The sequence below is a fragment of the Camelina sativa genome, chromosome 7 (genome assembly GCF_000633955.1).
Source record: "Camelina sativa cultivar DH55 chromosome 7, Cs, whole genome shotgun sequence".
NCBI classification, from domain to species: domain Eukaryota; kingdom Viridiplantae; phylum Streptophyta; class Magnoliopsida; order Brassicales; family Brassicaceae; genus Camelina; species Camelina sativa.
In genome coordinates this window covers 21651713-21672614 of record NC_025691.1, presented here as the reverse complement: position 1 = coordinate 21672614, position 20902 = coordinate 21651713, and the positions used below count along the sequence as shown (strand labels likewise).

The window sequence follows — 20902 nt, the reverse complement described above, 5'->3', positions numbered from 1 at the left end:
TGGTTTTGCACGGTAACCAAAACGGTCGTATATGATTAGTTTAGAAGAAACTACATAATGGGCCTAGTTTTGATACATCAAGGCCCAGACAATTATGTAAGTATTATTTTTTGGATGCAATTTATACAGACGTTACTTTTAAATTTTAGTTATTGCTTGCAAAAGTATCCAATTTTGTTGGTACGCAGCATAAATTGAAATCATTTATGCATCCGATACACAAACAAACAGACCCAAAATCAGAGAACACGAAATGGGAGCAAACAACATACTAGTGAAAAACTAGATACTGGTCCTTTGACAACTAGTCAACTACTAATCTGCCAGAGAGAGACTTATTGACGCAACAGAACTCTAATTGCAACGCTAATCAAAAAAACAAGAATGGTGAGAGAACTTACGAACACTCCACACACAAGTGCCTTATCGATGAAACCCCAATTTGCTACACCGCTCCTCGGTACATCGACCTCTTGAATCTCCTTCCCTTCTTTCTTTGACTTTACCTTCTGATCATTATCCTGTTTTGAGATATTTTCAGAGATGTTACATGCCTCTCCTGATCTCTCTTCTCCACAGCAGCTCTCAGCAGAGCAAGCGCAAGTCTCACACGTGCTAACATTCGACGAACAAGGCGGCTTTGTTTTGTCTTTGGCTTGTGTTTCTCTGTTTGCAGAGCTAAATGTCTCAATCACTTCCCCAAACACTGACCATCTCCCAACAGATGTTATCCTCGCCATAGCTGAACTCCCGAGCATACTTTCTGGTCCAGTAACTAAGACCTGTATATATCCCTTCGTATGCCCAACCTACAAGTAAGCAAGAAAGGCAACAATGTTTTCAATTAAAGATAAAAACAAATTATAGTTGCTTTTAGTTTTATTCGATATGAAGTTTGGCGAAACATAACACTGTATGTGGTTCAGGATGGGCTTACCAAATGAATTCCATCAGTCGCTACTTCTGTTATCCATATCCTCTCTTCTCTGCCCTCCATTCCGGTGTAAGGTGCAAAAGCCTCAAAGACAGAAGTCAATTCACGGCTTCGTTGCTTCACTATTTTACTTAGTACCTTCTTCATCTTTGCTGCTGGGGTCCCTATATCATAAATGGCACATCCAAAATAATGTTTAGACCTATGAAAGACTCCCAAAATCTAGATTAAATACATAACCAAATCCTTGAGCTTACCTGGTCTGGGGTAAAACTGAGAAATATGAACTTGAGGAAACTTGTAATCCTTGATAAGTTCAACTGTTTGAGAAAAATCTTCATCGGTTTCACCTGAAAATGGAAAAGTGACAAAGTATCTTCAACACACCCAAATTATATGAACAATTAATGTGCTTAAGTCATCGACCATCTAACTATCCACATCCAACTATTGCATGACGATGTGATGATTGTATGTCTCAAAATTAAATCAAGAGGAATATGTAATTATAGAAAAATAAAAGAACAAATACAGACATCAAGTTTTGTCCAACACTAACCAGGAAAGCCGCATATTATATCAGTAGCAATTTGCATTCCTGGCACAAGTTCTGTTAAGGTGTCTACCACAGTCCTGAACTCACTTGCTGTATATTCCCTGTTCATGGCCTGCAGTAACAGAACGTTCAGGTAAGACTAGAACACAATTTTGGCAGTCCTACGCAATTGTAGACTCACCGTCAACACAGAATCACTGCCCGATTGTACAGGGACATGTAGAAAGGTGTAAACACATGGGTGACGTAAAACAGCAGCTATTTCTTTCAAATGCTCAAGAATATAGGGAGGATTAGTCATCCCAATCCTTAGCATTGTGCTTTGATCAGAAGGAAGCTCTTTAACAATAGCATTAAGCAGCACTGGAAGATTAACTCCTATATCACGACCTGCAACATTTTAGGGACATTAGCTACCTATAAAAAGGAAATACAAAACTACAGAAGATAAGTTGGAAAATGAAGGTTTTAAAACCAACCATATGCTCCAGTGTCCTCACTGCTCAACCATATCTCCTTAACTCCTTCAGATATGACAGTTCTCACCCGATCCACCTGCAATTCAGGAATTTCAATAGACAGACAAATTGAAAAGGGAAGAAAGCTGGATACAAATCAAAACTCTTTTAGGTGAAGCGGAATCTGCTTACAAGACTATCAACTGTGTAGCTTCCTAAGTGACCACGGGCGTGCTTGGTCTTGCAGTAAGTACAGGCACCCAAACAACCAACATTAATGGGGAGAATTTCGATAAAATTGTTCTTCCGCACCTGCAGTGGAAAATCACTTATTAATTCCCACTAATAGAACCCAAACGACGTCGAACAAGAAACTGTGTAATGAAAAACCAAGCATAAATATAGGATCAAAGAACTGTACAGTCTGTACTGATACCATGTTTTTGGCTTCGACTTATTCAGTGCCAGGAATAGACATACTCAACAATGAAATTCGAAAAATAATCAGCAACTGAAACGTATGCTCACCTTTGGGAGATCAAGCGCAGGCAAAGTCTTTCGAGTAAGAAGCCGCACTTCATGACCCTTCAGTGTTTCTTCAACAATCTCAACAACACGATCAATCTGTTGGACTCCAACTACACTTACACCTTCCAGTTCTTTAAGATCACGACTGCCTTGAGGAACACATCCGGCTATCACAAGAGGCTTTTTCCCACTTCTACCCCTCGTTATAAGAGTAGACATTGCAGACTGACTAGGAGACTTCACAGTACAGCTGCAACAATCGCGCATATAAGATAACATTGTAAACACAAAGTAAAGCTATATTGAGCAAAATGCAGAATGCTACACCATAAACTATAAGCTACAATATTAGACCGTGACCACGTGTACTATATTGTCTAACACTTCACACTACTCATGAATATCTCAAAATCACAAAAACATAGTCATCGAGGCTAAAGCTTACGTGTTAATGAGCCATAAATCAGCATCCTCCNGCACCTGCAGTGGAAAATCACTTATTAATTCCCACTAATAGAACCCAAACGACGTCGAACAAGAAACTGTGTAATGAAAAACCAAGCATAAATATAGGATCAAAGAACTGTACAGACTGTACTGATACCATGTTTTTGGCTTCGACTTATTCAGTGCCAGGAATAGACATACTCAACAATGAAATTCGAAAATAATCAGCAACTGAAACGTATGCTCACCTTTGGGAGATCAAGCGCAGGCAAAGTCTTTCGAGTAAGAAGCCGCACTTCATGACCCTTCAGTGTTTCTTCAACAATCTCAACAACACGATCAATCTGTTGGACTCCAACTACACTTACACCTTCCAGTTCTTTAAGATCACGACTGCCTTGAGGAACACATCCGGCTATCACAAGAGGCTTTTTCCCACTTCTACCCCTCGTTATAAGAGTAGACATTGCAGACTGACTAGGAGACTTCACAGTACAGCTGCAACAATCGCGCATATAAGATAACATTGTAAACACAAAGTAAAGCTATATTGAGCAAAATGCAGAATGCTACACCATAAACTATAAGCTACAATATTAGACCGTGACCACGTGTACTATATTGTCTAACACTTCACACTACTCATGAATATCTCAAAATCACAAAAACATAGTCATCGAGGCTAAAGCTTACGTGTTAATGAGCCATAAATCAGCATCCTCCGGGACTTCTGTCAACGCATAGCCAAATGCAGTAAGCTGACCAGCCATATACTCACTATCACTCTGAACAATAACCAAAACACGAGACAACACCATATACGATTAGCTTAGCCTATTCCAGCTAAAACATTTCATCACAATCACTAGAGTAACAGACATGCGAAGTGTATTCTGATGAAGCAATTATAAATCTATCAACAAACCAAATCAGAATCAAAACACTGAAGGTTCATAAATTGACTCGCCTGGTTATGAGAACATCCAAACGTCTTGATGTATATCGTCTGCGAAAGATGTTCATCGAGACGAAATATAAACGTGACAGATATATAAACCGAAAGCAACGAGAAAATGTAACCGAGAGAGAGAGATTGAAGAAGAGAATGACCTGAGTTCCCGGAATCGTCAAAGATGGTGGAGCAAGCGAGTCACGATTCGAAGCAGTAGTAATCTGATCCTGTTTCGTGACACTACGTTTGCTTTTATTCGTCTTCGGATTTATCCCGACAGCATTCAACGGTAATCGGAATCCCGGTGGTGCACCACCGACTCCTCCGACCAACAAATCCTCGATATCCTCCATCCTATCTCCTCTCTCCACGGCGGCGTGTTTACGAGAGTGATGACAATGGAGTGTGGGGGTTTTCGCAGCTAAGCTGGGAGAGAGGCACAGTGAGACTTAATGGGCCTGCGTTGGGTTGAGTTCTTAATAAAGACCCAATAGATCAATAGCTAACTAAAGCCCAATTATTACTCATATCACTGTACTAATTAATTATTCAACTAAAACTTTAATGGTCATTAGTGTATTTCTCCAAAAAATAGCAAGCAAATAAATGATTTGAAATGTTGTCAAAAAAAATTATGTGGATTCAATTTTTAAGTTTTTCAACGAAACCATTCATAGTTTTTGTAAAGTAATTCTAAGGTGTATCCAAATATAAAAAATTTCTCATTGATCAAATTTTATTGGTCAACACAGCTTGTAAAATTGTTTTGGAAATAAATTGTTTTCACTAATTATGCCTTAAAAATAAGTATGGTGATGATGAGATTTTATTGGTTATTTATAAAATACTAAAAAATAATTGTATTCTATTTAGAATACATTTATAAAATCTATTTGCATGCTAACACACATGTTTGACCATTATTATTTATATTTTTCCAGTTATAATTATCACTTTATAAAATGTCTAAAATTATGAGTTTACTTTAATTGGACATTTTTCTACTTTCTTTTCTTCAATTTGTGTTATATTACCAAAAGAGGATGAGAAAAACCTCCAAAATATGTATTTTTGACATTTTTGTTTTAATAATAATTATTATTATTAAAAATAACAAAGTTACACATTGTGTCTCTTCTCTTTTACATATATATGAATACTGAGAAATAATATAAATACATGAAACTGTAAATGTATTATACCTTTCATTTTCACAAAACCTGATACTGAATCTCAGATTACATTGAAGTAAACAAAACAATTTGTGAGATGTCTACTCCTTCAAACATTTGCCCCAAAAAACAAAATATTAATTCCTCAAACCATTCCACCCAGGTTGAACCACAACCATATCTGGTAAGTCCTTTTCATTACAAAATATAGAAAAGTTTCTGTTATATATTTTTTATATCTTTTAAAAGATAATCTGTTGATTTATGGAGAGGTAGATGTTGTTTTACCTGGGATGATCTGAAGTTTTTGTATCATGATTTCATTTCTATAATCATTTATAGATCTATCATTATATATGATGATAAATCTTAAGATCATATCTGATCATTTGGTCAATATGTAACACATACAAATCATTATTCTCCCACAAAATTTTGAATAAGGTGTTTTTACTGTTTAAGTGCGAAATTTGAAAAAAAAGACAGTTATTATTTACGAGGAAAATTTTGAATTTGAAATTTTATTGTCTGGACGCGAAAGCAATTGAATATATGTTGAATGTCTTTGTGTTGTTATTAATTAAATCTAATATTTATTTGGTCTTCTTATCTAAAGGTAGAGTATTTAATTAAATATTTTAATGATTAAATGGAGAATTTATATATAGATTTCAATTAAATATTTGGTATCATAAACGAAATCATTGTTTAATTCTCAAAACATAGAAGATATTAGAAATTGAGGTGAAACAAAAACTTTGAAAAGACTTTGATGTGCTAATGGTTTATTAATTGTTCAAAAAAAAAAAACAGGTTCTTTATATTCCAGCAGTCTCAAATCAGGAGATGCCACAACATGCATATGGTTCGGTCAGTATTTAAGTATTGCATTTTTCTTTCATTTTTCATTAATTTGATTATGGTTGAAAGAACATATTTTTGTAACAAATTGTGCTTATGTTACGTGTGCAGGGAAAGACTCGTCGACGTGGTGGTCGTGGTGGTCTAATTCAAACTGAAGAAGAGACTGAAGGAAAGATCTCTGGCACAGTCTCAACTACGGTGGTGCCGCAACATGCATCTGGTTCGGTCAGTATCTAAGTACTGCATATTTCTTGTTCATTAATTTGATTATGGTTCAAAGAACTTATTTTTTGTTGTAAAAAAATTGATGCTTATGTTATGTAGGGAACGTCTCGTGGTGATCGTGGTGGTCGTGGCGGTCGTGGTGGTCGTGGTAGTCGTGGTGGTCGTGGTGGTCTAATTCAAACTGAAAAAAAGACTGAAGAGAAGAGTGAAGAGAAGACTGAAGAAAAGGCTAAAGAGAAGAGTGAAGAGAAGATTGAAGAAGAGGCTAAAGAGAAGAGTGAAGAAGAGATCTTTGGTGGATTAGAAGATCTCAAGTTTGATATGCCAACTCCATCCATTTTTGATAATCTTGGTTACTGGTTAGTATACATTTTTACTCTTTTAACCCTTTTATACATATTCCAAATTATTATACTCAAATTAATTAGTTTTGTGATTCGTGATCATCTACATTTTTTTTAATCTTTCAGATTTCGAGAACGAGTGGAGGCTTGGAAGCAGCGTCAACAACAATGTCGCGGAGTAAACATGTTTTTTACAAAACAATGTTTTAAAATCTTATTTTTCATTAACAATGTTGGATTATGTTTTATGTTAAAAAATTTGGAGTAATTTTAATATTTTGGAATTTTTATGGTTTATGTTGGATTATATTCCTTTATAAATAGAAGAGAGACCAAACAAAGAAACACACACAAAAAGTAATAAAATATACGTCAACCGACATGACATCGGAATGTGAATCGGATAATCGGATATCCAAAAAGACCATACCGTCGGGTACAAGATATAAAAGGTCCATATCTCACAATTTCCCAAAAAGGAAAAGATAAAAAAAACTTCAAATGTTTGGTTGGTGAAGAAGAAGAAATCTTACCAAAAAAAAAGAAGAAGAAGAAGAAAGGATGATACGAAATATCCGGCTCAGAGCTCCGACGAATCATCCTGGTTCCACCATACAAACAGATAGTCGCCGGTTAATCCGGTTTCCGACGAGATGTTTGTCACCAGATCTTAGCCATTACACGATTCTTGGATTGACCCCTCTCGCTTCTCATACCGAAGTCAAACGTGCCTTCAAACGTCTTGCTCTTAAGGTTAGATTACATGTCGCATTGTCTTTGTTTATTAGTCGAATCAAATCAAGAAAAGAAAAAGAATAAAAATGAGTATAACTAATATATAGACAAAATGAGTTATTGCAGTATCATCCAGATGTCCATAAGGGACAGGACAAGGATTTTAAAGAGATCAAATCCGCTTACGAGGTCTTTTTGTTTTGTCTTATTTCTTATTAGTCATGGTAATAATGAAATTTTAACATCTTGATTATGCATTCAATGTATTCATCTACGTTTCTTTTTTAGTGTTTGATGCAAAAGTTTGAGAAACAAGAAGAAGAAGAGGAGATTACAGAGATGGGTGAAATCGACGAGTGGGAGGAATGGATGGGATTCGAAGGAGGGATTCCATCAGGTTCTTACTAGATTTATAATGGTCATTTGTTACAATGGATAGAAGTAGAATCAGAGAGATGGAGAGTACAGTTCTTGGGAGCAAGGCAACAATTGCATCTCGGTGGAAGCTTTTCGTCGCCGGAGGAAAGACATGTCATGTACTCTACTTGTAAGCAATAGAGAGGACAAGCGATCACTGTCTTTGTTACGGGGATTACTCCTCCTAGAATCGCTCCTAATGGATTATTTTTAATTTGGCAAAACAATTGAAACATTATTTATATGATCAAATTTCTGAATGTTTAATTCTTAACGAGATTGAGGATGAGAGTTGCAGAAACTGTACCTACTATAATGAGAGATATCACCCAAATCTTGTATGTAGTCATGCTTTCTTGGAGAATCTGTGCATCTCCTTGCTTTATACAAGATACTTAAAAACTCAAAGTCAAAAGTTCAATCGTTGATTTTTGATAAGGTTGAACAATTCAAAGTCTTGTTTACTTTGACCAAACCACCAAACCAGTTCACTAAAATTTGAAAATGGAACAAGAGGGCTTTTAACTCATGAGTCATCACAGAAACAATACTAAGTTGGTTTATCTTATTAAATATATATGGGAAGAAAAGAAGATAGAACACAAATAAGACTACCAATCAAAATTTTACATTACTAATTACTATTGTCGTTATAAATTTTCTTCTAGTGGAGCTCATACAAACAAATAAAAAGCTTTACACATAACACCTGCCTAGTAGTAGTCTTGTGCTAACTTCTCGTATCTTATAAATTATAAAAAAGGGTTGTTGGATACTCCTAGCACGTCTCGTGTCCTTCTGAATCAAACCGAGGAGGCATGACCCTCTTTCGTACCATCATTTCAGCTGTAACTTGCTTCCTTTTTAGTCCACCTCTTGGTCTCGATGTGAAATCTTCATCCGTTTCAACAAAATCACCCTGAAACCACCATTCCGTTTTTATGTGAGATCCTCTAGTCTTTGGAGTATGTAACAAAAATTAGTTAGAATGCAGGTTGGGGATGAACTTACGCAGGTATATATGTGGCACCCTGAATTCTCGTGGTTGTTTCTGACATGTTTGTAAGCAAATCTCATGCCACAACCTGGAAAGCCGCATACAAAAGGACGGATATCCTCGTGCACTGCTTTCATGTGTTTCTGAAGATTAGAAGCCTGCAAAATCATGGTAACGTAATTAGGGATCTGGAAAACGATAGTAGTTTTGGGGCTAAAACTTAGCTCTGGCTGCTTCCTTTACCTTTGAGAATGTAGAAGAGCAACCCTCCACTTCACACTTGAATTCTCCTGGTGAGGAATCTTCCTCATGAGTCCGTAAATGTCTTTTGATGTTCTTTTTCAAATGCTTAGAACCACATATCTCACAGTTGATGTGCTGATGGCAGGATCTTATGTGTGCTTTAAGGCATTCCTCATTTGTAAAGTACTTCATACACCCAGGCTCAGAACAAAACGCCTCCACAGAGTCCAATTTCACTGCATAAGCAAATCCAAACCTTAAAGAGATTAAAAGTTTGGAAAGATTACAAAATATTACAAAGATAAGTGAAAAGGCTTAGCAAGAATGATTCTCAGACTAGAGGTGTTAGTATGATAAAAGCACTTTTTATATGCAAAGGATACTAAATTAGAGAGCAAACAGAAGTAGGAAGGTGAACTTACCATGAGAATCCTGATGCTTCTGCAGTTGTGAAAGATACTTAAAGGCTTTCCCACAACCAATTTCTTTGCAGACATGCGGCTTCTGACCAGTTGAACATTCAGAGGGTTGAGAATCGCCATTACAAGTATTGTCCTTATTAGCACTATCGCCATTAGCAATATTTTCCTTATCACCACCACCGCTACCAGATTTGTCCTTACCACTATCGACATTACCAGTATTGTCCTTATCATTGTCATCATTACTATGGTATTTCTTAACATGCCTACCAACATTGCCCTGTACTGAGAATTCACTCTTGCAATTTTCCATTGGACACTTAAAGAGCTTCCCTTTATGGGTAAGAAGATGCCTATTGAGATGATCCTTTCTTCTGTAGCTCGCAGCACAATCATCCACATAGCAAGCAAATGGTCTCTACATGTCGATAAAGTGAAAAACCATCAGATACATAGCTCATCGATGAAACAGAATCCAAAGCAATGTGAGGAAACAAAAACAAGCTAAAGAACATCAGACCTCAAACTTTTTGCGTGATCGAGGCTTACTTGCTGGAGCTTCTCAGGAGGTCTCCCAACCTGATACTAGTCCAAACATGTAGCCTCGCATTTTGGAGTTCTCTCTTTTGGGATCCAATGCCTCACGCAATAATATAAGTAAAGCCTTTTGTATTAAACAAAAGACCATTTATTTCCTGCAAACGCATAAACTTTTAGCTCACAAAAAGAACAAAACTCAATACTGATCAAAACCCTCGAGTATCTCAATGCATCTCCATCTGTAGTAGATTTGCACTAGGATTCAATACGTCTAGGGCTTAAATAACTAAAAGAGTAGCTGTCACAATGAAGAGGATGCATAAACCTACCTCGAGCAAATGGCTCTGCATATGCTGCTTCAAATGAGCAGGCTTCTTAAACTCAGCACCACACTCCTGGCAAGTATGTTTACTTGAAGTCTCTTGCTCAACCTCACAAGCCATATCATCTCTTTCCTCTTCAAGTTCCATCTAAACAAAACAAATCAAACAACTCTCGATTCAACAAAACCATCACCAATTCTACTAACTCCTTAACTCATCGAAAACAAATCACAAAGCAACAGATGAGATACTGCAATCGAATTAGAGAGAGAGATCTCAAACCTGATGATGAGACTTGATGTGTGAAGTGATGAGATACTTTTTAGATCTGCTGATTCCGCAATACTGGCATAGATAATTCCTTATATCCTTCTTCTTCGATGCTTTCACATCAACGTTAGCTTCTTCCACCATCTCTCTATCTCTCTGATTGCCTCTACACAAGAACTAGGGTTTATCTCCAAAAGACGCCGCACTTTTGTGTACAAGCTGAACCAAACAAGATGAGCTAGCAACAATGGCCGTTTATATATATCACCTTTTTCCCCGGAAGGAGATATCTAACCTAAAAAGATTGGGCTTTTTATTATATAATAGGCCTGTCAAGCCCATAAAAAGACCAAAGGAGTGTTTTTCAGCACGTGTCACGTGTGCTACACAATTGTGAACAATGACAAAAAACACCTCACAGACACATCATTACACCATTTTTTGTTTTTTAACGTATTTGCCCCATAAATAATTTTATAACGTATTAGTCCCATAATCATATCTTCTAATTAATTACTTAAACCACACTAATGATTTTTAATCAATAAAATTAAAAACCCTAAAACCGAAACTTTCTCACTTCTTCTTCTTCTTCCTCCTCTGTCTTTGCGCTCAAACCAAAACCCCACACAAAAGCCCTCTTCTCTTTTGTTATCTTCTCTCTTCTGAAACTAGGGTTTTCTATTTCTCTGAGTGATGTGAAATGCTCGGTTAAGGAGGAAACGATGCAGAAGATTCTGTGCAAAAGTACTACTTGTTCAACCCCTGTTCTCTCTACTCCGGTGAACTCTTTCGCCGCCGGTTTCATCTCACTAGGGTTTAAGACCCCCGTCAAAAATCTCACTCCTTCTTCCACTCCTAAACCTTTATCCACTTGTTTCTTCTCTACTTCCGCTATGCCGACGAAGACGGCTTCTATTTCTTCAGGCGGTGTTGGCTTCTCTGCTTATCTACAGAGGAGTGTTCATAGACCAGCAGCACCGGCGTCGGTACGGTTCTCAACAGCTGGTTACCGGGCTTGCCGGTGTTCAATCGACGGTCGAACCCCTAGTACGAACCGGGCTTGGATCGGTCGGACCGGGACGTGGCGTGCGTTTTTTCGCTCGGAGTCTAACGGTGGCTTAAGCACGGTTAATGCTACTGCTGACGCGGTGGTGGAGAGCGAGGAAGAGTCTGACGGAGAAGATGAAGAGGAGAAAGATGAAAAGCCTGTGAGGATGAGCCGTAGAAGTCGGAGTTCTAGTGGAAGTGGTGACTTTATCGGTAACCCAGATTTGCTGAAGATTCCTGGAGTGGGTTTAAGGAATCAGAGGAAGCTTGTTGATAATGGGATTGGAGATGTTGCTGAGCTCAAGAAGCTTTATAAAGATAAGGTATTTTTGAGAAAACTTCAATTTTGCAACTTGTGTGGGTTTTTGAGATAATAATTGAAAGTTTCATTCTTTGATTGATTTGTAATCTCAGTTCTGGAAAGCGAGTCAGAAGATGGTTGATTATCTTAGGAGCTCTGTTGGGATTATACATAGGAACCATGCGGAGAGTATAACAACGTTTATCAAAGAGAGTGTGGATGATGAGCTAAAGGATTCTGGCCCTGAACCTAATCTGAATGCAAAGAAACGTTTGACGTTTTGTGTTGAAGGGAACATTAGTGTCGGTAAATCAACTTTTCTTCAGAGAATAGCCAATGAGACGGTGGAGTTACAAGACCTCGTTGAGATTGTTCCTGAGCCAGTTGCTAAGTGGCAAGATGTTGGACCTGACCATTTCAATATCTTGGATGCTTTCTACTCTGAGCCTCAGAGGTATGCTTATACTTTCCAGAACTATGTGTTCGTCACTCGGCTAATGCAGGAGAAAGAGTCTGCTTCTGGGGTGAAACCTCTCAGGCTGATGGAAAGGAGTGTCTTCAGTGACAGAATGGTAACTTTGAAAGCAAATGTTTTAAAAAATTGATAGTTTTGGAATGTGTGATTGCAAACTTTATATTTTGTGGAACGNTCAAATGAGCAGGCTTCTTAAACTCAGCACCACACTCCTGGCAAGTATGTTTACTTGAAGTCTCTTGCTCAACCTCACAAGCCATATCATCTCTTTCCTCTTCAAGTTCCATCTAAACAAAACAAATCAAACAACTCTCGATTCAACAAAACCATCACCAATTCTACTAACTCCTTAACTCATCGAAAACAAATCACAAAGCAACAGATGAGATACTGCAATCGAATTAGAGAGAGAGATCTCAAACCTGATGATGAGATTTGATGTGTGAAGTGATGAGATACTTTTTAGATCTGCTGATTCCGCAATACTGGCATAGATAATTCCTTATATCCTTCTTCATCGATGCTCTCACATCAACGTTAGCTTCTTCCACCATCTCTCTCTCTCTCAGACTCTCTCTCTCACTCTCTGTGATTGTTTCTACACAAGAACTAGGGTTTATCTCCAAAAGACGCCGCACTTTTGTGTACAAGCTGAACCAAACAAGATAAGCTCGCAACAATGGCCATTTATATATCGCCTTTTTCCCGGAACGAGAGATCTAACCTAATGGGCTTTTAATTATAATGGGCCTTTTCAAGTTTTTAACAAAAGGCTTGGCCCAATAAAAAGACCAAAAGTGGGATTTAAATGGAAAAAATGATTATTTACTTATTTGTTATCAGCACGTGTCACGTGTGCTACACAATTAGGGACAATGACAAAAAACACCTCACAGACACATCGTTACACCATTTTTTGTTTTTTAACGTATTTGCCCCATATTTAATTTTATAACGTATTAGTCCCATAATCATATCTTCTAATTAATTACTTAAACCACACTAATGATTTTTAATCAATAAAATTAAAAACCCTAAAACCGCAACTTTCTCACTTCTTCTTCTTCTTCTTCTTCTTCTTCTTCCTCCTCTGTCTTTGCGCCCAAACCAAAACCCCACACAAAAGCCCTCTCTTTTGTTATCTTCTCTCTTCTGAAACTAGGGTTTTTTAATTTCTCTGAGTGATGTGAAATGCTCGGTTAAGGAGGAAACGATGCAGAAGATTCTGTGCAAAAGTACTACTTGTTCAACCCCTGTTCTCTCTACTCCGGTGAACTCTTTCGCCGCCGGTTTCATCTCACTAGGGGTTAAGACCCACGTCAAAAATCTCACTCCTTGTTCCACTCCTAAACCTTTATCCACTTGTTTCTTCTCTACTTCCGCTATGCCGACGAAGACGGCTTCTATTTCTTCAGGCGGTGTTGGTTTCTCTGCTTATCTACAGAGGAGTGTTCATAGACCAGCAGCGCCGGCGTCGCTACGGTTCTCAACAGCTGGTTACCGGGCCTGCCGGTGTTCAATCGACGGTGGAACCCCTAGTACGAACCGGGCTTGGGTCGGTCGAACCGGGACGTGGCGTGCGTTTTTTTGCTCGGAGTCTAACGGTGGCGTAAGTACGGTTTATGCTACTGCTGGAGCAGTGGTTGAGAGCGAGGAAGAGTCTGACGGAGAAGATGAAGAGGAGAAAGATGAAAAGCCTGTGAGGATGAGCCGTCGAAGTCGGAGTTCTAGTGGAAGTGGTGACTTTATCGGTAACCCAGATTTGCTGAAGATTCCTGGAGTGGGTTTAAGGAATCAGAGGAAGCTTGTTGATAATGGGATTGGAGATGTTGCAGAGCTCAAGAAGCTCTATAAAGATAAGGTATTTTTTTGAAAGCTTCAATTTTTTAACTTGTGGGTTTTGAGATAATAATTGAAAGTTTCATTCTTTGATTGATTTGTAATCTCAGTTCTGGAAAGCGAGTCAGAAGATGGTTGATTATCTTAGGAGCTCTGTTGGGATTATACATAGGAACCATGCGGAGAGTATAACAACGTTTATCAAAGAGAGTGTGGATGATGAGCTAAAGGATTCTGGCCCTGAACCTAATCTGAATGCAAAGAAACGTTTGACGTTTTGTGTTGAAGGGAACATTAGTGTCGGTAAATCAACTTTTCTTCAGAGAATAGCCAATGAGACGGTGGAGTTACAAGACCTCGTTGAGATTGTTCCTGAGCCAGTTGCTAAGTGGCAAGATGTTGGACCTGACCATTTCAATATCTTGGATGCTTTCTACTCTGAGCCTCAGAGGTATGCTTATACTTTCCAGAACTATGTGTTCGTCACTCGGCTAATGCAGGAGAAAGAGTCTGCTTCTGGGGTGAAACCTCTCAGGCTGATGGAAAGGAGTGTCTTCAGTGACAGAATGGTAACTTTGAAAGCAAATGTTTTAAAAAATTGATAGTTTTGGAATGTGTGATTGCAAACTTTATATTTTGTGGAACGTGACATTCTTCAGGTGTTTGTGCGTGCGGTTCATGAAGCTAAGTGGATGAACGAGATGGAGATCAGCATCTATGATTCGTGGTTTGATCCGGTTGTCTCTTGTTTACCTGGACTTGTTCCTGATGGGTTTATATACTTGAGGGCGAGTCCAGACACTTGCCACAAGCGGATGATGCTCAGGAAACGAACTGAAGAAGGTGGAGTCTCGTTGAAGTACCTCCAAGATTTGCACGAGAAACATGAGAGCTGGCTTCTCCCGTTTGAGAGCGGAAACCATGGTGTGTTGTCTGTTAGTAAACCGTCTTTACACATGGACAGCTCTCTGCATCCTGATATAAAAGACCGCGTCTTTTACTTGGAAGGGAATCATATGCATTCTAGTATCCAGAAAGTAAGTAAAGCTACCTTATTTTTTTATGTTTGTGCTAGGAGTCTAGAGATGGATNTCTGCTGATTCCGCAATACTGGCATAGATAATTCCTTATATCCTTCTTCTTCGATGCTTTCACATCAACGTTAGCTTCTTCCACCATCTCTCTATCTCTCTGATTGCCTCTACACAAGAACTAGGGTTTATCTCCAAAAGACGCCGCACTTTTGTGTACAAGCTGAACCAAACAAGATGAGCTAGCAACAATGGCCGTTTATATATATCACCTTTTTCCCCGGAAGGAGATATCTAACCTAAAAAGATTGGGCTTTTTATTATATAATAGGCCTGTCAAGCCCATAAAAAGACCAAAGGAGTGTTTTTCAGCACGTGTCACGTGTGCTACACAATTGTGAACAATGACAAAAAACACCTCACAGACACATCATTACACCATTTTTTGTTTTTTAACGTATTTGCCCCATATTTAATTTTATAACGTATTAGTCCCATAATCATATCTTCTAATTAATTACTTAAACCACACTAATGATTTTTAATCAATAAAATTAAAAACCCTAAAACCGCAACTTTCTCACTTCTTCTTCTTCTTCTTCTTCTTCTTCTTCCTCCTCTGTCTTTGCGCCCAAACCAAAACCCCACACAAAAGCCCTCTCTTTTGTTATCTTCTCTCTTCTGAAACTAGGGTTTTTTAATTTCTCTGAGTGATGTGAAATGCTCGGTTAAGGAGGAAACGATGCAGAAGATTCTGTGCAAAAGTACTACTTGTTCAACCCCTGTTCTCTCTACTCCGGTGAACTCTTTCGCCGCCGGTTTCATCTCACTAGGGGTTAAGACCCACGTCAAAAATCTCACTCCTTGTTCCACTCCTAAACCTTTATCCACTTGTTTCTTCTCTACTTCCGCTATGCCGACGAAGACGGCTTCTATTTCTTCAGGCGGTGTTGGTTTCTCTGCTTATCTACAGAGGAGTGTTCATAGACCAGCAGCGCCGGCGTCGCTACGGTTCTCAACAGCTGGTTACCGGGCCTGCCGGTGTTCAATCGACGGTGGAACCCCTAGTACGAACCGGGCTTGGGTCGGTCGAACCGGGACGTGGCGTGCGTTTTTTTGCTCGGAGTCTAACGGTGGCGTAAGTACGGTTTATGCTACTGCTGGAGCAGTGGTTGAGAGCGAGGAAGAGTCTGACGGAGAAGATGAAGAGGAGAAAGATGAAAAGCCTGTGAGGATGAGCCGTCGAAGTCGGAGTTCTAGTGGAAGTGGTGACTTTATCGGTAACCCAGATTTGCTGAAGATTCCTGGAGTGGGTTTAAGGAATCAGAGGAAGCTTGTTGATAATGGGATTGGAGATGTTGCAGAGCTCAAGAAGCTCTATAAAGATAAGGTATTTTTTTGAAAGCTTCAATTTTTTAACTTGTGGGTTTTGAGATAATAATTGAAAGTTTCATTCTTTGATTGATTTGTAATCTCAGTTCTGGAAAGCGAGTCAGAAGATGGTTGATTATCTTAGGAGCTCTGTTGGGATTATACATAGGAACCATGCGGAGAGTATAACAACGTTTATCAAAGAGAGTGTGGATGATGAGCTAAAGGATTCTGGCCCTGAACCTAATCTGAATGCAAAGAAACGTTTGACGTTTTGTGTTGAAGGGAACATTAGTGTCGGTAAATCAACTTTTCTTCAGAGAATAGCCAATGAGACGGTGGAGTTACAAGACCTCGTTGAGATTGTTCCTGAGCCAGTTGCTAAGTGGCAAGATGTTGGACCTGACCATTTCAATATCTTGGATGCTTTCTACTCTGAGCCTCAGAGGTATGCTTATACTTTCCAGAACTATGTGTTCGTCACTCGGCTAATGCAGGAGAAAGAGTCTGCTTCTGGGGTGAAACCTCTCAGGCTGATGGAAAGGAGTGTCTTCAGTGACAGAATGGTAACTTTGAAAGCAAATGTTTTAAAAAATTGATAGTTTTGGAATGTGTGATTGCAAACTTTATATTTTGTGGAACGTGACATTCTTCAGGTGTTTGTGCGTGCGGTTCATGAAGCTAAGTGGATGAACGAGATGGAGATCAGCATCTATGATTCGTGGTTTGATCCGGTTGTCTCTTGTTTACCTGGACTTGTTCCTGATGGGTTTATATACTTGAGGGCGAGTCCAGACACTTGCCACAAGCGGATGATGCTCAGGAAACGAACTGAAGAAGGTGGAGTCTCGTTGAAGTACCTCCAAGATTTGCACGAGAAACATGAGAGCTGGCTTCTCCCGTTTGAGAGCGGAAACCATGGTGTGTTGTCTGTTAGTAAACCGTCTTTACACATGGACAGCTCTCTGCATCCTGATATAAAAGACCGCGTCTTTTACTTGGAAGGGAATCATATGCATTCTAGTATCCAGAAAGTAAGTAAAGCTACCTTATTTTTTTATGTTTGTGCTAGGAGTCTAGAGATGGATTTTTGCTTAGACTGGTTTATTTGGTTTCAACAGGTCCCTGCTCTGGTTTTGGACTGTGAACCCAATATTGACTTCAGTCTAGATATAGAGGCAAAGGCACAGTAAGTTCTTCTTACACTACTGTAATGTCACCATAACTTAATTGAAGAATCCTAAATCTTCTAACAGACGTTTTTTCTTTNACACCTCACAGACACATCATTACACCATTTTTTGTTTTTTAACGTATTTGCCCCATATTTAATTTTATAACGTATTAGTCCCATAATCATATCTTCTAATTAATTACTTAAACCACACTAATGATTTTTAATCAATAAAATTAAAAACCCTAAAACCGAAACTTTCTCACTTCTTCTTCTTCTTCCTCCTCTGTCTTTGCGCTCAAACCAAAACCCCACACAAAAGCCCTCTTCTCTTTTGTTATCTTCTCTCTTCTGAAACTAGGGTTTTTTAATTTCTCTGAGTGATGTGAAATGCTCGGTTAAGGAGGAAACGATGCAGAAGATTCTGTGCAAAAGTACTACTTGTTCAACCCCTGTTCTCTCTACTCCGGTGAACTCTTTCGCCGCCGGTTTCATCTCACTAGGGGTTAAGACCCACGTCAAAAATCTCACTCCTTGTTCCACTCCTAAACCTTTATCCACTTGTTTCTTCTCTACTTCCGCTATGCCGACGAAGACGGCTTCTATTTCTTCAGGCGGTGTTGGTTTCTCTGCTTATCTACAGAGGAGTGTTCATAGACCAGCAGCGCCGGCGTCGCTACGGTTCTCAACAGCTGGTTACCGGGCCTGCCGGTGTTCAATCGACGGTGGAACCCCTAGTACGAACCGGGCTTGGGTCGGTCGAACCGGGACGTGGCGTGCGTTTTTTTGCTCGGAGTCTAACGGTGGCGTAAGTACGGTTTATGCTACTGCTGGAGCAGTGGTTGAGAGCGAGGAAGAGTCTGACGGAGAAGATGAAGAGGAGAAAGATGAAAAGCCTGTGAGGATGAGCCGTCGAAGTCGGAGTTCTAGTGGAAGTGGTGACTTTATCGGTAACCCAGATTTGCTGAAGATTCCTGGAGTGGGTTTAAGGAATCAGAGGAAGCTTGTTGATAATGGGATTGGAGATGTTGCAGAGCTCAAGAAGCTCTATAAAGATAAGGTATTTTTTTGAAAGCTTCAATTTTTTAACTTGTGGGTTTTGAGATAATAATTGAAAGTTTCATTCTTTGATTGATTTGTAATCTCAGTTCTGGAAAGCGAGTCAGAAGATGGTTGATTATCTTAGGAGCTCTGTTGGGATTATACATAGGAACCATGCGGAGAGTATAACAACGTTTATCAAAGAGAGTGTGGATGATGAGCTAAAGGATTCTGGCCCTGAACCTAATCTGAATGCAAAGAAACGTTTGACGTTTTGTGTTGAAGGGAACATTAGTGTCGGTAAATCAACTTTTCTTCAGAGAATAGCCAATGAGACGGTGGAGTTACAAGACCTCGTTGAGATTGTTCCTGAGCCAGTTGCTAAGTGGCAAGATGTTGGACCTGACCATTTCAATATCTTGGATGCTTTCTACTCTGAGCCTCAGAGGTATGCTTATACTTTCCAGAACTATGTGTTCGTCACTCGGCTAATGCAGGAGAAAGAGTCTGCTTCTGGGGTGAAACCTCTCAGGCTGATGGAAAGGAGTGTCTTCAGTGACAGAATGGTAACTTTGAAAGCAAATGTTTTAAAAAATTGATAGTTTTGGAATGTGTGATTGCAAACTTTATATTTTGTGGAACGTGACATTCTTCAGGTGTTTGTGCGTGCGGTTCATGAAGCTAAGTGGATGAACGAGATGGAGATCAGCATCTATGATTCGTGGTTTGATCCGGTTGTCTCTTGTTTACCTGGACTTGTTCCTGATGGGTTTATATACTTGAGGGCGAGTCCAGACACTTGCCACAAGCGGATGATGCTCAGGAAACGAACTGAAGAAGGTGGAGTCTCGTTGAAGTACCTCCAAGATTTGCACGAGAAACATGAGAGCTGGCTTCTCCCGTTTGAGAGCGGAAACCATGGTGTGTTGTCTGTTAGTAAACCGTCTTTACACATGGACAGCTCTCTGCATCCTGATATAAAAGACCGCGTCTTTTACTTGGAAGGGAATCATATGCATTCTAGTATCCAGAAAGTAAGTAAAGCTACCTTATTTTTTTATGTTTGTGCTAGGAGTCTAGAGATGGATTTTTGCTTAGACTGGTTTATTTGGTTTCAACAGGTCCCTGCTCTGGTTTTGGACTGTGAACCCAATATTGACTTCAGTCTAGATATAGAGGCAAAGGCACAGTAAGTTCTTCTTACACTACTGTAATGTCACCATAACTTAATTGAAGAATCCTAAATCTTCTAACAGACGTTTTTTCTTTTATTAAAAGGTACGCACGCCAGGTTGCTGAGTTCTTTGAATTTGTGAAGAAGAAGCAAGAAACATCAACAGAGAAGAGCAACAACAGTCAGTCGCCAGTACTGCTGCCTCCTCATCACAATGGAGGTCTCTGGATGGGACCTGAAGGAAATCATGTCCCGGGACTCCCGCCTCTAGATCTAAAGGGGATGTCACTCTTCACCAGACCGTCCACGTGATTCACTGACTCTGTTTTCTGTTCGCTCTAAGGAGCATGTCAGGTTCTCGAATGTCAATAGGTTTGGTCGGCTTTCNAGGAGGAAACGATGCAGAAGATTCTGTGCAAAAGTACTACTTGTTCAACCCCTGTTCTCTCTACTCCGGTGAACTCTTTCGCCGCCGGTTTCATCTCACTAGGGTTTAAGACCCCCGTCAAAAATCTCACTCCTTCTTCCACTCCTAAACCTTTATCCACTTGTTTCTTCTCTACTTCCGCTATGCCGACGAAGACGGCTTCTATTTCTTCAGGCGGTGTTGGCTTCTCTGCTTATCTACAGAGGAGTGTTCATAGACCAGCAGCACCGGCGTCGGTACGGTTCTCAACAGCTGGTTACCGGGCTTGCCGGTGTTCAATCGACGGTCGAACCCCTAGTACGAACCGGGCTTGGATCGGTCGGACCGGGACGTGGCGTGCGTTTTTTCGCTCGGAGTCTAACGGTGGCTTAAGCACGGTTAATGCTACTGCTGACGCGGTGGTGGAGAGCGAGGAAGAGTCTGACGGAGAAGATGAAGAGGAGAAAGATGAAAAGCCTGTGAGGATGAGCCGTAGAAGTCGGAGTTCTAGTGGAAGTGGTGACTTTATCGGTAACCCAGATTTGCTGAAGATTCCTGGAGTGGGTTTAAGGAATCAGAGGAAGCTTGTTGATAATGGGATTGGAGATGTTGC

At 39.6% G+C, this 20902-nt stretch overlaps 8 protein-coding genes across 9 annotated transcripts in view; 5 read left to right on the top strand and 3 right to left on the bottom strand.

Moving 5' to 3' along the window:
* LOC104701876 (threonylcarbamoyladenosine tRNA methylthiotransferase) lies at positions 166 to 4287 on the bottom strand. Its single transcript, XM_010417633.2, has 11 exons — positions 4034 to 4287; positions 3891 to 3929; positions 3617 to 3708; positions 3172 to 3421; positions 2141 to 2260; positions 1970 to 2045; positions 1672 to 1880; positions 1494 to 1602; positions 1192 to 1284; positions 938 to 1098; positions 166 to 809 (listed from the first exon to the last, which is right to left on the bottom strand). Exons 1-11 carry the CDS (start codon positions 4226 to 4228, stop codon positions 336 to 338), a joined length of 1818 nt encoding a protein of 605 aa, XP_010415935.1. The 5' UTR covers positions 4229 to 4287; the 3' UTR covers positions 166 to 335.
* LOC104701874 (chaperone protein dnaJ 8, chloroplastic-like) lies at positions 6819 to 7649 on the top strand. Its single transcript, XM_010417631.2, has 3 exons — positions 6819 to 7233; positions 7342 to 7404; positions 7504 to 7649. The coding sequence occupies exons 1-3, from the start codon at positions 7042 to 7044 to the stop codon at positions 7621 to 7623; spliced, it is 375 nt and encodes a 124-aa protein (XP_010415933.1). The 5' UTR covers positions 6819 to 7041; the 3' UTR covers positions 7624 to 7649.
* LOC104701875 lies at positions 7616 to 8067 on the bottom strand. Its single transcript, XM_010417632.2, has 2 exons — positions 7940 to 8067; positions 7616 to 7828 (listed from the first exon to the last, which is right to left on the bottom strand). Exons 1-2 carry the CDS (start codon positions 7980 to 7982, stop codon positions 7635 to 7637), a joined length of 237 nt encoding a protein of 78 aa, XP_010415934.1. The 5' UTR covers positions 7983 to 8067; the 3' UTR covers positions 7616 to 7634.
* On the bottom strand, positions 8224 to 10672 carry LOC104701866 (transcription factor IIIA). Its single transcript, XM_010417622.2, has 6 exons — positions 10440 to 10672; positions 10164 to 10304; positions 9295 to 9712; positions 8873 to 9108; positions 8644 to 8787; positions 8224 to 8551 (listed from the first exon to the last, which is right to left on the bottom strand). Exons 1-6 carry the CDS (start codon positions 10569 to 10571, stop codon positions 8411 to 8413), a joined length of 1212 nt encoding a protein of 403 aa, XP_010415924.1. The 5' UTR covers positions 10572 to 10672; the 3' UTR covers positions 8224 to 8410.
* Positions 10994 to 20902, top strand: part of LOC104701871 — a 17613-nt gene continuing 7704 nt past the window's right edge. The window contains exons 1-2 of the mRNA XM_010417628.2: positions 10994 to 11800; positions 11892 to 12177. Coding sequence (XP_010415930.1) covers positions 11153 to 11800; positions 11892 to 12177 — 934 coding nt within the window. The 5' untranslated portion in view covers positions 10994 to 11152. The remainder of the gene's footprint in view (positions 11801 to 11891; positions 12178 to 20902) is intronic.
* Positions 13304 to 15192, top strand: LOC104704106. The gene is made up of 3 exons (XM_010420241.2): positions 13304 to 14114; positions 14203 to 14661; positions 14752 to 15192. Exons 1-3 carry the CDS (start codon positions 13467 to 13469, stop codon positions 15190 to 15192), a joined length of 1548 nt encoding a protein of 515 aa, XP_010418543.1. The 5' UTR covers positions 13304 to 13466.
* Positions 15702 to 17687, top strand: LOC104701867. The gene is made up of 4 exons (XM_010417624.2): positions 15702 to 16513; positions 16602 to 17060; positions 17151 to 17528; positions 17616 to 17687. The coding sequence occupies exons 1-4, from the start codon at positions 15866 to 15868 to the stop codon at positions 17685 to 17687; spliced, it is 1557 nt and encodes a 518-aa protein (XP_010415926.1). The 5' UTR covers positions 15702 to 15865.
* LOC104701868 overlaps positions 17969 to 20902 on the top strand; it is a 5329-nt gene continuing 2395 nt past the window's right edge. The window contains exons 1-5 of one of the 2 annotated variants that reach the window (XM_019227756.1): positions 17969 to 18728; positions 18817 to 19275; positions 19366 to 19743; positions 19831 to 19898; positions 19988 to 20154. In XM_019227756.1, the coding sequence (XP_019083301.1) occupies positions 18081 to 18728; positions 18817 to 19275; positions 19366 to 19743; positions 19831 to 19898; positions 19988 to 20154 (1720 nt within the window). In that variant the 5' untranslated portion in view covers positions 17969 to 18080. Of the gene's footprint in view, positions 18729 to 18816; positions 19276 to 19365; positions 19744 to 19830; positions 19899 to 19987; positions 20256 to 20902 lie in introns of both variants that reach the window. The other variant, XM_010417625.2, reaches the window with a different exon arrangement.